The following is a 12,756-nucleotide window of genomic DNA, read 5'->3' as shown; positions in this document are numbered from 1 at the left end:
ATTGGGGAGTTTATATTTCATAAATTGTTACCTGGAGGCCCTCTATTGCTAATCTCAGCATGCTTGGTGTGAGTTTAGAGGCCTGTTTGAAGGTGAAGTTACTCCAGTCTATGATCAAAACAAATCCATTCACTTGTAGTTCTGGATCTTCAATCATGGCTTCCAAAGAAAGAAGAATAGCCCGCAAAATATCCACTAAGGTATACCTATGGGCAACAGAAAAAGTACTAATTAAATCAGAGCACTCTTATAACAGAAGTCTCAGAAAGTCAACAGTATATTTTGAAATGTTTCTTTAAAATGCTTCAACAAATTTATGACTTATAAAACTTATAAAAGAAAACACCTTACATAATTTCTTGATAGTTGTTGATAGTTTATTTCTCCCTTCATACCAAGAATAACAATATCACAAACAATGCACTCTTGCAAGCATATGATCAATAAGAATTCACAAAATGCATTCTTTGTGTTCCTTAACTATAGTGGATACTAATGGGCACAAATAAAAGGTAAGCCAACTGTTCATTCCCCTCCTTTCTCCCTCCTTTCCCTTAAAGAAATTTACACCTGAACAGTCACAGCAGTCACCCTTTCAGCTCATATTGCTACCGCAATGGCTCTGAAAATGAGTTCAATTTTGTTGTTGCTATTTGTATTTTAAATTCCCCTCTGGGGAGTCATCAGTAACCATCTAGCACCAGAATTAGTGAAACATCATAGTAATATTGAAGGGGTTTCTATTAATCTCCTATCTAATAAAACCTAGTAAGAGTCTACAGATTTTACAGCCAGAAGATAGCATTAGATATCATGGGATATGTACTTGTAGAGAGAATAAAAACTGGTTTCTCCTCTCAAGGAATAAGTGTAAATCTACCCTAGAAATTTTTAAATATTATTAGAATAATGCATTCTAACCTTAAACATAAGCAAAGTAGACACTATAATTATGTTACATAACATGAAATTGTGAGACATATGAATCAATAATATAAACAGATAAGAAAGCTTTAAAAAACAGTAAAAATTTTTAAAAGGAGAAAAAAATCAGCAAAATATCACAAAGTAGGTGGCATAGCAAATACTATATTGAACTCTGAGTCAGGAAGACTGAATTCTAATGCCATCTCACATGCTTATTAGTTGTGTCACCTATTAGTTTTTATTCACATTATTTTAAGAGTAGAAAAGTTAAAACCTCTTATTCTTGGTTTTCTCATCTATAAAAATGGGATAATAATAGCACTTGTCACACAGGATTGTTATGAGTATCAAAATAAGGTAATGTATGAGATACATAAACACACTGCAAATCTTAAAGTGCTATGTACATGTTAACTATTTTATTGTTATCACTATTTTTGTCCCTTTGCTAAATTAATGATCTGAAGAAATTAAAACAAAACTAAAAATTAATAAACAAAACTAGAACTTCTTTTTAAAAAATCAGGGTAAAAGACAGTAGCTTTTAAGTTGATAAATCAAACAGTAAAATATAAGAAATTAACTTCATTTTAAAAGAATATGACAGGCTTTACAGTTGTGATTTGTCAGACAAATGCTGTAAATATGTATTTAGATGGTTTCTATTAGATACTTTGTGCTTCTACAGCTTCTTAAACTGATACCTGCCTTATCATCCTAGATTCTCCAAGACTGCTGAATGAACTCAACCTCTGTCAAGAGCTTTAAGTACAAGCTTATCAAAAGTTTGGATCTAATTTCTGAAGACCAGCCTTGAGCTAAATGGAGAAGTTCATCACCAGCAAACTGGTGAATTCATTGGCTATCATAGATCTCGTAATAACGACAAATGCAAAATGGTTCCTAATACCCAGAAGTCCCCTTCCCCATCAGTTGTAATGGTGACAGAGTAGAGGAAATAGGGACAGAGAGAGCTGGGAATCTCATACTTTCTACAAATATTAACTTAGTTGTGGTACAGGGGTAGCAAGGCAGAGAAGTGGATAGAGCACCAGGACTGGAAGCCAGGAAAAACTGAATTCAAATCCAATCTCAGATACGTACTAGGTGTGTGATCCAGGCAAGTCACTTAACCATGTTTGTTTCAGTTTTCTCATCTACAAAATGAGCTAGAAAAGGAAATGCAAAGCACTCTTCCAGTATCTTTGCTAAGTAAACCTCAAATAAGATCACTGAGTTGAACAGTATTGAAAAACAACTGAGGAAAAAACTGAAAAACAACACACACACACACACACACACACACACTCACAAACACATGCACACATACTCTGTGAAACATACATCCAGTGAATGATAAAGACTCATTCATCAAATGAATTTACATATGTAAATTGTTTGCAATCCTTTTGCTGTTGTTATCAATGAAAAAACTGAATTGTATAAACTAGACATTCTCAGAATAAATAACCAGAAAAAAATGTTGATCAAAGTTGACTGTCAGGTTCTCTTTGAAAAATTAAATAAAGGAGTTCATGGAGTTGGGTATATAATATGCTACCCGAAACTAAAAGAAATGTCATTTTATGAACCATTTGTTCATCTAACATTCCAGGGCTTGTGATAAGTATTTGCAAGAAGTCTGTTATCAAAAGAAACCTCAATTTATATTTTAAGAAATCTATTGTGAAATACACAAATAGATAAATCTATAAAGAACTTAGTGTTGCTCAGTTGTATCTGACTCTTCATGATCCATTTGAAGTTTTCTTGGGAAAGATATTGGAGTGCTTTGCCATTTCCTGCTCCAGCTCATATTACAGATGAGGAAACGGAGGCAAACAGAGTTAAGTGACTTGCCCAGAGTCAGACAGCTACTAAGTATCTGAGGCCACATGTGAACTCAAGTCTTGCTGATCCAGGCCCAGAACTTTATCCACTTGGTTAATCCAGAACAACTAGTAAAACCTCCCAAATTAAATACACCTCTTCTCTGCTTAGAGGCAGCAATGGCATATTGGACAGAGTTGGGCTTAGATCCAGGAAGCCTTGCCTCTAGAATATACTAGTCAAGTGGCTTTTGGCAAAGTTCCTTAACCTCTGAGCATTTTAAGCAACTCTTAGCTAGATTTGTAGGAAGGATTTTCTTTATCCAGTAATTCCATATCTCAAAGAAGTCATAGATCCAGTTCATGCTTAGTAATTTTTGACATCATAGTTTTAAAATTTAAAGGAACTTTGGAGATCACTGAGTCCAATTCCTTCATTTTACAAATGAGGAAACTAAGTCACAGAAAGATTAAGGATCTTGCCTAGGTTCTCACAGATAGTAAATATCTTAAGACAGAACTAAGCCTGGAGTCCTTCTGATTCCAAACCCAGAACTCCATCCACACACTCTCTTCAACACAAAAGTTGAAACAAGTAAAATGGATTAAGAATAAAGAATGTGAGAAGCCCAAGAACACTCATGCTTCAAGTCCATGAATAATTTTTTAGAAAAAAAAGATATGAAAGATACTAGACATGATAAATAACATCATAAAGAATTAATTAATTATTTTTAGCAGATTCTTCTAAGTACAATAACCTTTATCCCCCCACTCCCCCCACACACACACATATTCTTATCTAATGGTAGTCATCTGGGGGACAAAGAGAGAAGGGAAGAAAGAAAAAAAGTACATGATAACTTTATCATATATTTAAAAGGAATAGCAAATTATACATAATAGATGTACAGTTTCATGTGCAATCATCTTTTTTATTAAACTATTATAGAAATGCTTGTTTTATTCCATAAATTAAAAATAAAATAATTTTTTAAATTATAAAAAATACCTCACTCATACTTACAGATATATTCAATCTGTTCTGAAATTCTATCATTGCTACTTTTACAACTCTCCTACTTTTCCCCTTCTCTTCACTCATAAGATCTACACCCTTATTCAGGCCCCCATTACCTTTTACCAGTATTATTGCAATAACCTGATGAGACTACCTGCCTCATGTCTCTCTACTCTAATCAATCTTCTACTCTACTGCCAAAATCATTTTCCTAAAACATAGGTCTGACACTACCCCAAATACCTTCTACTGAGTAAACTTCAATAGTTCCCTATTGACTATAGAATCAACTATAATCACCTCTGTTTGAAAGATAAAGTTCTGCCTGACCCATTCCTACATTTATAGTCTGATTCTACTTTACCTTCCTCCATTCATTCTACAATCCACCATATTGACCTCCTTTTGCTGATCTTTGAATGTGACACTCCAGATCCTATTTCTGAACATTTGTATGAGCTATCCCCCAAGTTGCTTTCTCCTCATCTCTGCCTCAATCTCTCTGGCTTTCTTCAAGGCTTAGCCCAAAAGCTACCTTTGCCAGAAAACCGTTTATGGTTTCCATGAAAAACTTTCTCTCTGAGATTGCCTTCCATCTGTTCTATCTCTCTAAATTTTGTATCACCTCCACGTTTTATTTTTCATGATTTTCACCTCTGATAGAATGTGAACTCCTTGAGGTCAGGAACTGTTTTATTTTTCCTTTCTTGGCACTGTTCTTGGTACTAAATAGATTCTGTTTGAACAACTGTCTAGAATAAAAAGGGAAAATGACAAAAAAAATTGTAATATGCAAATAAAATAACTCCATCCTAATTTTTGCTGATGGAAAAATGAAGCACAGCTACAAGACAGGACTGAGGACCATATAACAATAACTTCATTACAGAATATCAGGTGCATCCCTGTGGTTACCTTATTAGAAGACATGAACAAGAATAAAATAGGACCTGTAAAAATTACAAAGTGGATTTGTATTGCTGGAGGGAGTAGTCATATCAATGAAATTAGATCTCTATGTAAATATTTAATATATATATATATATATATGCCATCAAAAAATTGCCAATTTCAAATATAGAACTATAATTTCAAAGGAAAAAAGGATATAGGATATTGTCTTTTTTCTCTTTGGGGGAGGGGTTAATAATAGCTTTTTATTTTCAAAATACAAAGAAAGATAATTTTCAACATTCACCCTTGCAAAACCTTATGTTTCAAATTTTTCTCCCTACCTTCCCCCCACTCCCTCCCCTAGACAGCAAATAATCCAATGTGTTAAATATGTGCAATTTTTCTATACATATTTCCACATTCCTTATGCTGCACAAGAAAAATCAGATCAAAAAGGAAAAAAATGAGAGGGGAAAAAAAGCAAGCAAACAAAAAAAAAAAAACAAAAAAGGTGAAAATACTATGCTGTGATCCATATTCAGTCCCCATGATCCGCTCTCTGGATGCAAGATGGCTCTCTCCTTCACAAGTCTATTGAAATTGGCCTGAATCACCTCATTGTTGAAAAGAGCCATAGGACATTGTTTTTTAAAACTCATTTGTATAACATATGGTACGATTTAGAACTCAGGAAGACCTAGGTTCCAATGCTACATCAGATAATGATGAGCTATGTGATTCTGGGCAAATCATTTAACCTCCTTGGGATTGTTTCCTTATCTGTACAATGAGGGCATTTTCTCCCATAATTTCTGAGTTCTCTTCCAGTTCTATGACTCTATGGTCTATGATCTTTTGGTCCCCATCCCCACCACCCCCTTTCCCTCCTTTTATTCTTTTCTTCCAAACCAAACTACTTTCCCAAATTATATTGTCAATTTCATTGCTCCATTTTTGCTTTTTGTATCCTGTCCACGTCAGCCTTTTCTAGCAGAGCAAAACTGAAACGTAAGGAATTCTGTGACCAATTCTTTCTTCTTAAAGTAAAATGACACAAGATATTAAAAGGAAGAAGCTTGCAAATGATTTGGCCAGAGGCTTTTGTCTACTACTGCTGAGACATACAACTAGATGTTGTATGGATTATTTTATAAATTCTATTTAGTATCCTGTATTTAGTATACCTGAGTGAATGTCATTTTGATAGCTGCTAGGTCTGGAAGGAGGGAGAGGGGAAGGCAGGGGAAGAGGGAAGGAAGGAAAGAAGGAAGGAAGGAAGGAAGGAAGGAAGGAAGGAAGGAAGGAAGGAAGGAAGGAAGGAAGGAAGGAGGAAGGAAGGAAGGAAGGAAGGAAGGAAGGAAGGAAGGAAGGAAGGAAGGAAGGAGGAGGAAGGAAGGAAGGAAGGAAGGAAGGAAGGAAGGAAGGAAGAAGGAAGGAAGGAAGGAAGAAGGAAGGAGGAAGGAAGGAAGGAAGGAAGGAAGGAAGGAAGGAAGGAAAAGTATGAGGGAAGGAAGGAATGAACGAAGGAATGAAGGAGCAAAGGAAGAAATGAAAGAAGGAATGAAGAAAGAAGAGAGGAAAGAAAGACAGACCCAGGATTCACAACAACTAAATGCCAAAGAAATGAACCAGCCACTTTCACACATACTCCACTTCTTCAGCTTTGGTTCTATCAAATTAACTGTGCTATACGCTAAAAAGGCAGAGTGGTGTCATTTTTCAGTAGTGTCCAAGTTTTCCTAATCCCATTTGGGGTATTCTTGGCACAGATACTGCCATTTCCTTCTCCAGCTCATTTTACAGATAAGGACACTTAGGCAAACAGGGCTAAGTGACTTGCCCAGGATCACACACCTAATAAGTGTCTGAAGCCAGATTTGAACTCAAAAAGATGCATTTTCCTTATTTAGGCCCCGCATTCTATCTACTGTATCACCTAGTTGCTAATATGCATGTGTATATACACACACATTTGAAATTTATATACATATATGTGTATCTGTATGTATATATATATATATATGTACATATATGCTATGTAAAGCATACACATAGCAATTTCATTTGTAAATTACTGTATACATATAAAAAGTTCATACATGGGAAATTTATGTATATATGTATTAGCATTTATGGTATATATAATATATGTATATATCTATGTAATTTTCATATATACAATTTGTGAATGCACATATGTAGTGCTTGGTAAACTTTAAAGCATTATATGTATCAGCAATCATAATGAATTTTATAAAAAATGAAAAATGAGAATGATCTTATAAATGTAAGAACCCTTGTCCTCTGTTTTGCTGATTATACATCTCTTGGAACTAAATATTTTTAGTGGTATATAGTTTATATATCTGCTATTTATTTTCTGCATTCTCTTTTGATCCTTTGTAAGTAGTAGTGTTCATTATCAATTACTAAAATAACAAATCCAAATAAGGCAACATGATTTGACACATTCAAAGTAGCAGAATGTGACAAGCAAAATGCAGAATAGTAGAATTCTATAATCTTAGAGTTGGGAGAAACTATTCAAATGATCTACTATGTAGTAGCAATTAGGAGACAGAGTAAAGAGAGTGCTGCACCTGAATCAGGAAGACAAAAATACAAATCTACCCTCAGACACTAACTGGGCACATCCTTTAAATTTGCCCATTTTTTCCTTATCTGTAAAGTGGAGCTAATAACAATATCTACTTGACAGAGTTCTCATAAGAACCAAATGTAATGACTTATAAAGTGCTTCACAAACTTTCAAGTGCTATATAAATGCTAGTTATTATTAATTGATCTATTTCTTTAGTATTCTATAAGTGAGGAAACTGAATCTCCAAGATTAAGTGATTTGTTCAAAATGACAGCTAATTAGGATCAGTTCTGAACCATAATCAAAGTTCCTGGATGCCTAAACCAGTTATTTTTCTACTCTATCATTCTAATATATACACACATACAAATCTGTATATGTGTGTACATATACAAATACATACATATACACTTACGTATACTTTAACAAAATGTAACTGATTTATTCTAGACAAAAGTATAAACAACACATGGCAGGTTTAAACAATTATTATTCGCCAAAATTCATCAGTTAAAAATATATTTAAATGAAGTATCTAGAATGTCAGAAATATTAAGTTATAGTGAGGCAAATACTACAAATAGGGTTGCCATTTTAATTCTTAAAATATTAGATTCAAATAATAGAAAAGCAATAAGGCTGATTTGGAATTTATGTCAGAAAAGTTAGTTAATTACTCAGAAAAGTTTAACTAAAAATAAGTCAATGTTTTTTTACTTTATCTAGTTTTGGTGGGAGGAGGTTGTAAGAAAAAATGGAGCAAAAGTAGTCCTTGGCTGAAGAAAGAAAAGGAGAAGGAGAAAGGGAATTGGGAAAGAAATCTGAAAGTTTTTGGACGCTGCAAAAGTTCAGATATTGATTCTGAAGAGGGAAAATATCAGAAATCAACAATTTCAAGGAGAAAGAGATGGAAGGATCCAAGTAGAGGAAGAGTCCTAAAGAAAATGGATATAAGGAGGAGAAACAAGAAAAGGCAAAAAAAAAAAAAAAAAATTGTCAAGAAAGTATGTCAGTTATGTAACTAGGGAGAAAAGGGGATGGACTATAAATGAGAGAAAGCAAGGGAGGGAAGGGAGGAAGAAAGGGAAAGGAGAGAGGGAAAGAGAGAGGAAGGGAGGGAGAAAGGGAGAGAAGGAGGGGAGGGAGGAAGGAAGGAAGGAAAAAGAAAGGAAGGAAAGAAGAGAGGGGAAGAAGGGAGGGAGGGAGGGAGGGAAGAAGGAAGGAAGGAAGTCTATATAATTATAATGACCAATCAAGTCTGGCCTGTAAAAGATAAGAAAACATACCTTCCTCTCTTCTTTGTAGAAGTGAATGATTCTGTTTATGGAATAAAGCATATTGTCAGAATCAGTTGGTATATGGTTTTTTTTGTTGAACTACTTTCATCTTTGTTTTTATTCTTTGCTATAAGGGATAGGTCTCTGGGAATGGGGAAAAGGAGTGAATTAAGAAACAAAGGTAATACAGTAACAAAGAAGAGAAATTCAGAGAGATAAAACAGCGGCACTAATTATGATTTCAGGAAAAGCTAAACCTAAAATAGATTTCATCAAAAGTGAAAAATGGGTAAACTACACAATATATCAGCCATATTAATCAATATTGCTTTAGACTATTAAAAATAACTTAACTTTATGATGTTAGAATATTGCTGTGGTGTAGGAATTGATGAGTTAATGGCTTTAGGAAAATATGGAAAGACTTGGACTCATGGAGGAAGATGTTATCCATCTTCAAAGAAACAGAGGAAAAACAACTATAGTACAGTCTTAAATAGATGCATATGAATGTATGTATGTATATGATTATTGATATCTATGTATATGTACCTGTATGTATATGTGTGTATTATATAGATATACATTTGTATATGCGTATATATATAAATATATTTGTGTTTAACTAGCTATTTTGGGGGAAGGAGGGGAAGGAGGAATAGAATAAAGTAAAAATGTACATAGCCCCTGAAAACAAAGAAATGATGGATAGTATTTATTATATAGATTTTATCGAAATGGAAATTCATTGCTTTATATTTTGGATCCTTCATGTTCCACTGTGCACAAGCCAAATTTTTTTCTATTTTGTATTTAAACTACAAATCAATTATCTAAAAAAATAGAAATGCATTTTTAAAATGATAACTATCAAGAATTTAGCAAAGCATATACCAATTCAGAATTGAGAAAAAATAAACAAGGATGTATAATGATGACAATAATGTTAATATAAAATAAATGAAGCTGAATCCTATCTAATTATAATAATTTAGTTTGGTCCTGAAAAAATGAGAAAAATGTTCTTTCCTTCTTTGCAGAGGCAGAGCAGTAAGGATGTAGAAGATTTAATAAAATATCAGACTTATTTTATGTTTTGGTCAGTTTTATGGAACCTTTTTTTCTTCTTTTCTTTTATTCTCTGATACAAGACATACATGGGAGGAAATTAATATATCTGAAAATGAAGGTGATTTATTGATTAGAAAAATGCAAATTAAAACAATTCTGAGATACCACTCCAAACTCGATCAGATTAGTTAATATGACAGAAAATGAAAATGATAAATATTGTAGAGGATGTGGTAAAAGACACTAATGTATTGTTGGTGGAGTTGTGAACTGATCTAACTATTCTGGATTGCAATTTGGAATTATGATCCTTTGGTCATAGGGCACTAAAATTGTGCATACTTTTTGACCCATCAACACCACTATGTCTATAACACAAAGAAATCATAAAGGTAAAGTGACTTATTTGTACAAAAATATTTATAACAATTCTTTTTTGTGGTGGCAGAGAAACTGGAAATTGAGGAGATACTTATCAATCAGGGAATGGCTGAACAACTTGGGGTATATGATTATAATGGAATACTATGTGCTATAAAAATAAAAAACAGGACTATTTCAGAAGAAAACTGGAAAGATTTACATATCCTGACACAGTGAAATGAATAAAACCAGGAGAACACTATATCTAGTAACAGCAAATATTGTACGATGAGGAAATATGAATGATTTAGCAATTCTCAGCAATGAGATGATACAATTCCAAAGGAGCCATGATGAAAAATGTTTTTTTTTTCACTTCCAGAGAAAGAATTGATAGAGTCTGAATGCAAATTGAAGAGTATTATTTTTTCACTTTCTTTTTTTAATGTTTTCTTTGGGAAGACAGGTTTTTCTCTCACAACATGACTAATATGGAAATATGTTTTACATGATTGCACCTCTACAATCTATATCAAATTACTGTCTCGGAGATGGAGGGAGAGAAGGAGATTCAGAACTCAATTTTTAAAAGAATGTTAAAAATTGTTTTTACATGCAATTATGGAAAATGGTATTTAAAAAGAAAACGAAGGTAATCTAAATACAATATATATTAATAAAAAATTTTCAAAAGATTCTGACTTTGCATTCTATACATAAAGGCACAAAGTATGAGAAAGAAGTTAAGTGAATTTGAGATTTTAATGCAATGAGATAATATGATCTTACAGACATAAATGAGGCTTAACAGAATAAAAGCCATAAGTTTCATATGGTCATGGAAAAATCTGGCTTTTTGCAAAAATCACAGGATAAGTAAGAATGGTTAGGAGAGGGATAAGCATCATTAAAATGATATATTTAAAAGACATACTTAATATTATGAAATCCAGAAAACAGAGTGGAAAGCATGGTAGAAAGCACTTGAGTAAAGAATAATGGAAACAGAAATAAAAGTGATACTGTGTTTATTGTTTGAACACAGTAATATTTTACTAATAGCATATGCAGTGATCCCTAGGATAGTTTGTGTCTGCTATTATGATTAGTTTTGAGATGTACTTGATAACTTTCAGAAATTATACAATTTGTCTGAGTGAAAGGAAGTAAAAAAGAAAAATCATTTCAGAGAACACTTATTTGTAAAGTGAGAACACAGCACTAGTTGGTCTCTAAGTTCTTTTCCAGCTCTAAGATCCCATGACATTCATTTATTCAATGGACATTAATTAAGCACTTACTATAAATGAAGACCTTAGCTAGGGTACTGAGGGAAATACAAAGTATAGATAAGAAAGCCCCTACCTTCATGGAGCAAATTGTTTAGAAGTAGGATAAGACACAAACATAAAACTATAGTAAAAAATATCATGCAAGTAATACAGTAAAAAAGGGTAAAAACAAGCTGTAATTAGAAATTTAACTGCAAAGATCAACTGACAGGAGGGAATCAGGAAAGTTCCATGTAGAAGGTGTCTTTGGCATTGTGCTTTTAAAGGATGGGTAAGATTTCGGGAAGCAAAGAGAAGTTAAGACTTTCCAAACACAGGGAACAGCATGAGAAGAGTAACAAAGACATGTTCAGAGAACAAAGTAGCCTACAATTTTGATGGAACATAGAGTACTTGGAAGCTAAATGTGATAAAATTAACTTTGAGAGGGAATATGGTACCAGATTGTAGAGACTTTTGAATGTCAGGCAAAGAAATGTAAACTTTATTTGGTAGGCAATGAGAAGAAACCACTGAAAAGTTTTGAGCAGAATAGTGATATAATTAGATCAATATGTGAAGAAGGAAGGAAATAAGTATTAAGCATCTATTATGTGTCAGACTCTGTGTTAAATGCCTTACAAATGTTATCTCATAAAAAGATTAACCACACAGTGAGTAGAAAATTGGGAAGGAGGGTAAGAAGAATAGAAGAAGAATGATTTACTAGAAGGCTATTATGATGGTAATATAGGGTTGTATAAAAGTGGAGGAAGTGGCAGTAGAGAGAAAGATGTGAACATAAATTATGTTAAGGAGGTGAAATAAATATAAATATGTGAAAGCCCGTATATGAGGTGAAAGGGAGGGAGGGGAAAGTTATAGAGAACCATTGAGTTTCAAATATGGAAGACTGAATGTAAGATCTTGCTGGCAACAGAAATAATTAAGCTAAAAGGAGTAGCAGGTTAATGGGGAAAGATAATAAACTCAGTTCTAGCAACACTGAGCAAAATGGTGATGAGGTATCCAAATGAGGATATGCTATGCTGAAGGCAATCAGAAATCAAGACCTGGAATTCAGAAGAAAGGTCAGGTTTGAAATTACAGAATGCGATCATTAGACATGAAGGGAGTAGTTGAAACAATGGGAATGAATGACATGAGAAAAAAATAGAGAGAAAAGAGGCCAGTAACAGATATGTAAGGTAGATATGTTATAGGATTATTAAAAAGGATGAGGATGAGAAGTGAGTAAAATAAAGAGAAGACATAATCAGAGAGGAGCAAAGTATGGTATCTCTGAAGTCAGAGAATTCAACTGGAAGTAGGAATGAACAGTGGCAAATATTATAAAGAGATCAAGCAAGATGTAACTCAAAAGACATCCATAATCCTAATAAAAGGGAAGGGAAGATAGTTGGTGTAGGCAGTGGTCCTCAAACTTTTGTTCTCAATATCTTTATCCTAATAAAAATGATTGAGGATCTGTCCAAAGAGT

At 33.4% G+C, this 12,756-nt stretch overlaps 1 protein-coding gene across 1 annotated transcript in view; it reads right to left on the bottom strand.

Annotated features, from left to right (window-relative positions):
• CLVS2 (clavesin 2) overlaps positions 1 to 12,756 on the bottom strand; it is a 99,209-nt gene that overhangs the window by 69,619 nt on the left and 16,834 nt on the right. The window contains exon 2 of the mRNA XM_051997678.1: positions 32 to 206. Within this exon, the coding sequence (XP_051853638.1) occupies positions 32 to 206 (175 nt within the window). The remainder of the gene's footprint in view (positions 1 to 31; positions 207 to 12,756) is intronic.

Source organism: Antechinus flavipes, chromosome 4 (assembly GCF_016432865.1).
Source record: "Antechinus flavipes isolate AdamAnt ecotype Samford, QLD, Australia chromosome 4, AdamAnt_v2, whole genome shotgun sequence".
In the NCBI taxonomy this organism is placed as follows: domain Eukaryota; kingdom Metazoa; phylum Chordata; class Mammalia; order Dasyuromorphia; family Dasyuridae; genus Antechinus; species Antechinus flavipes.
The sequence above is the reverse complement of the archived record's forward strand: the minus strand, read 5'-3'. Positions and strand labels throughout refer to the sequence as shown.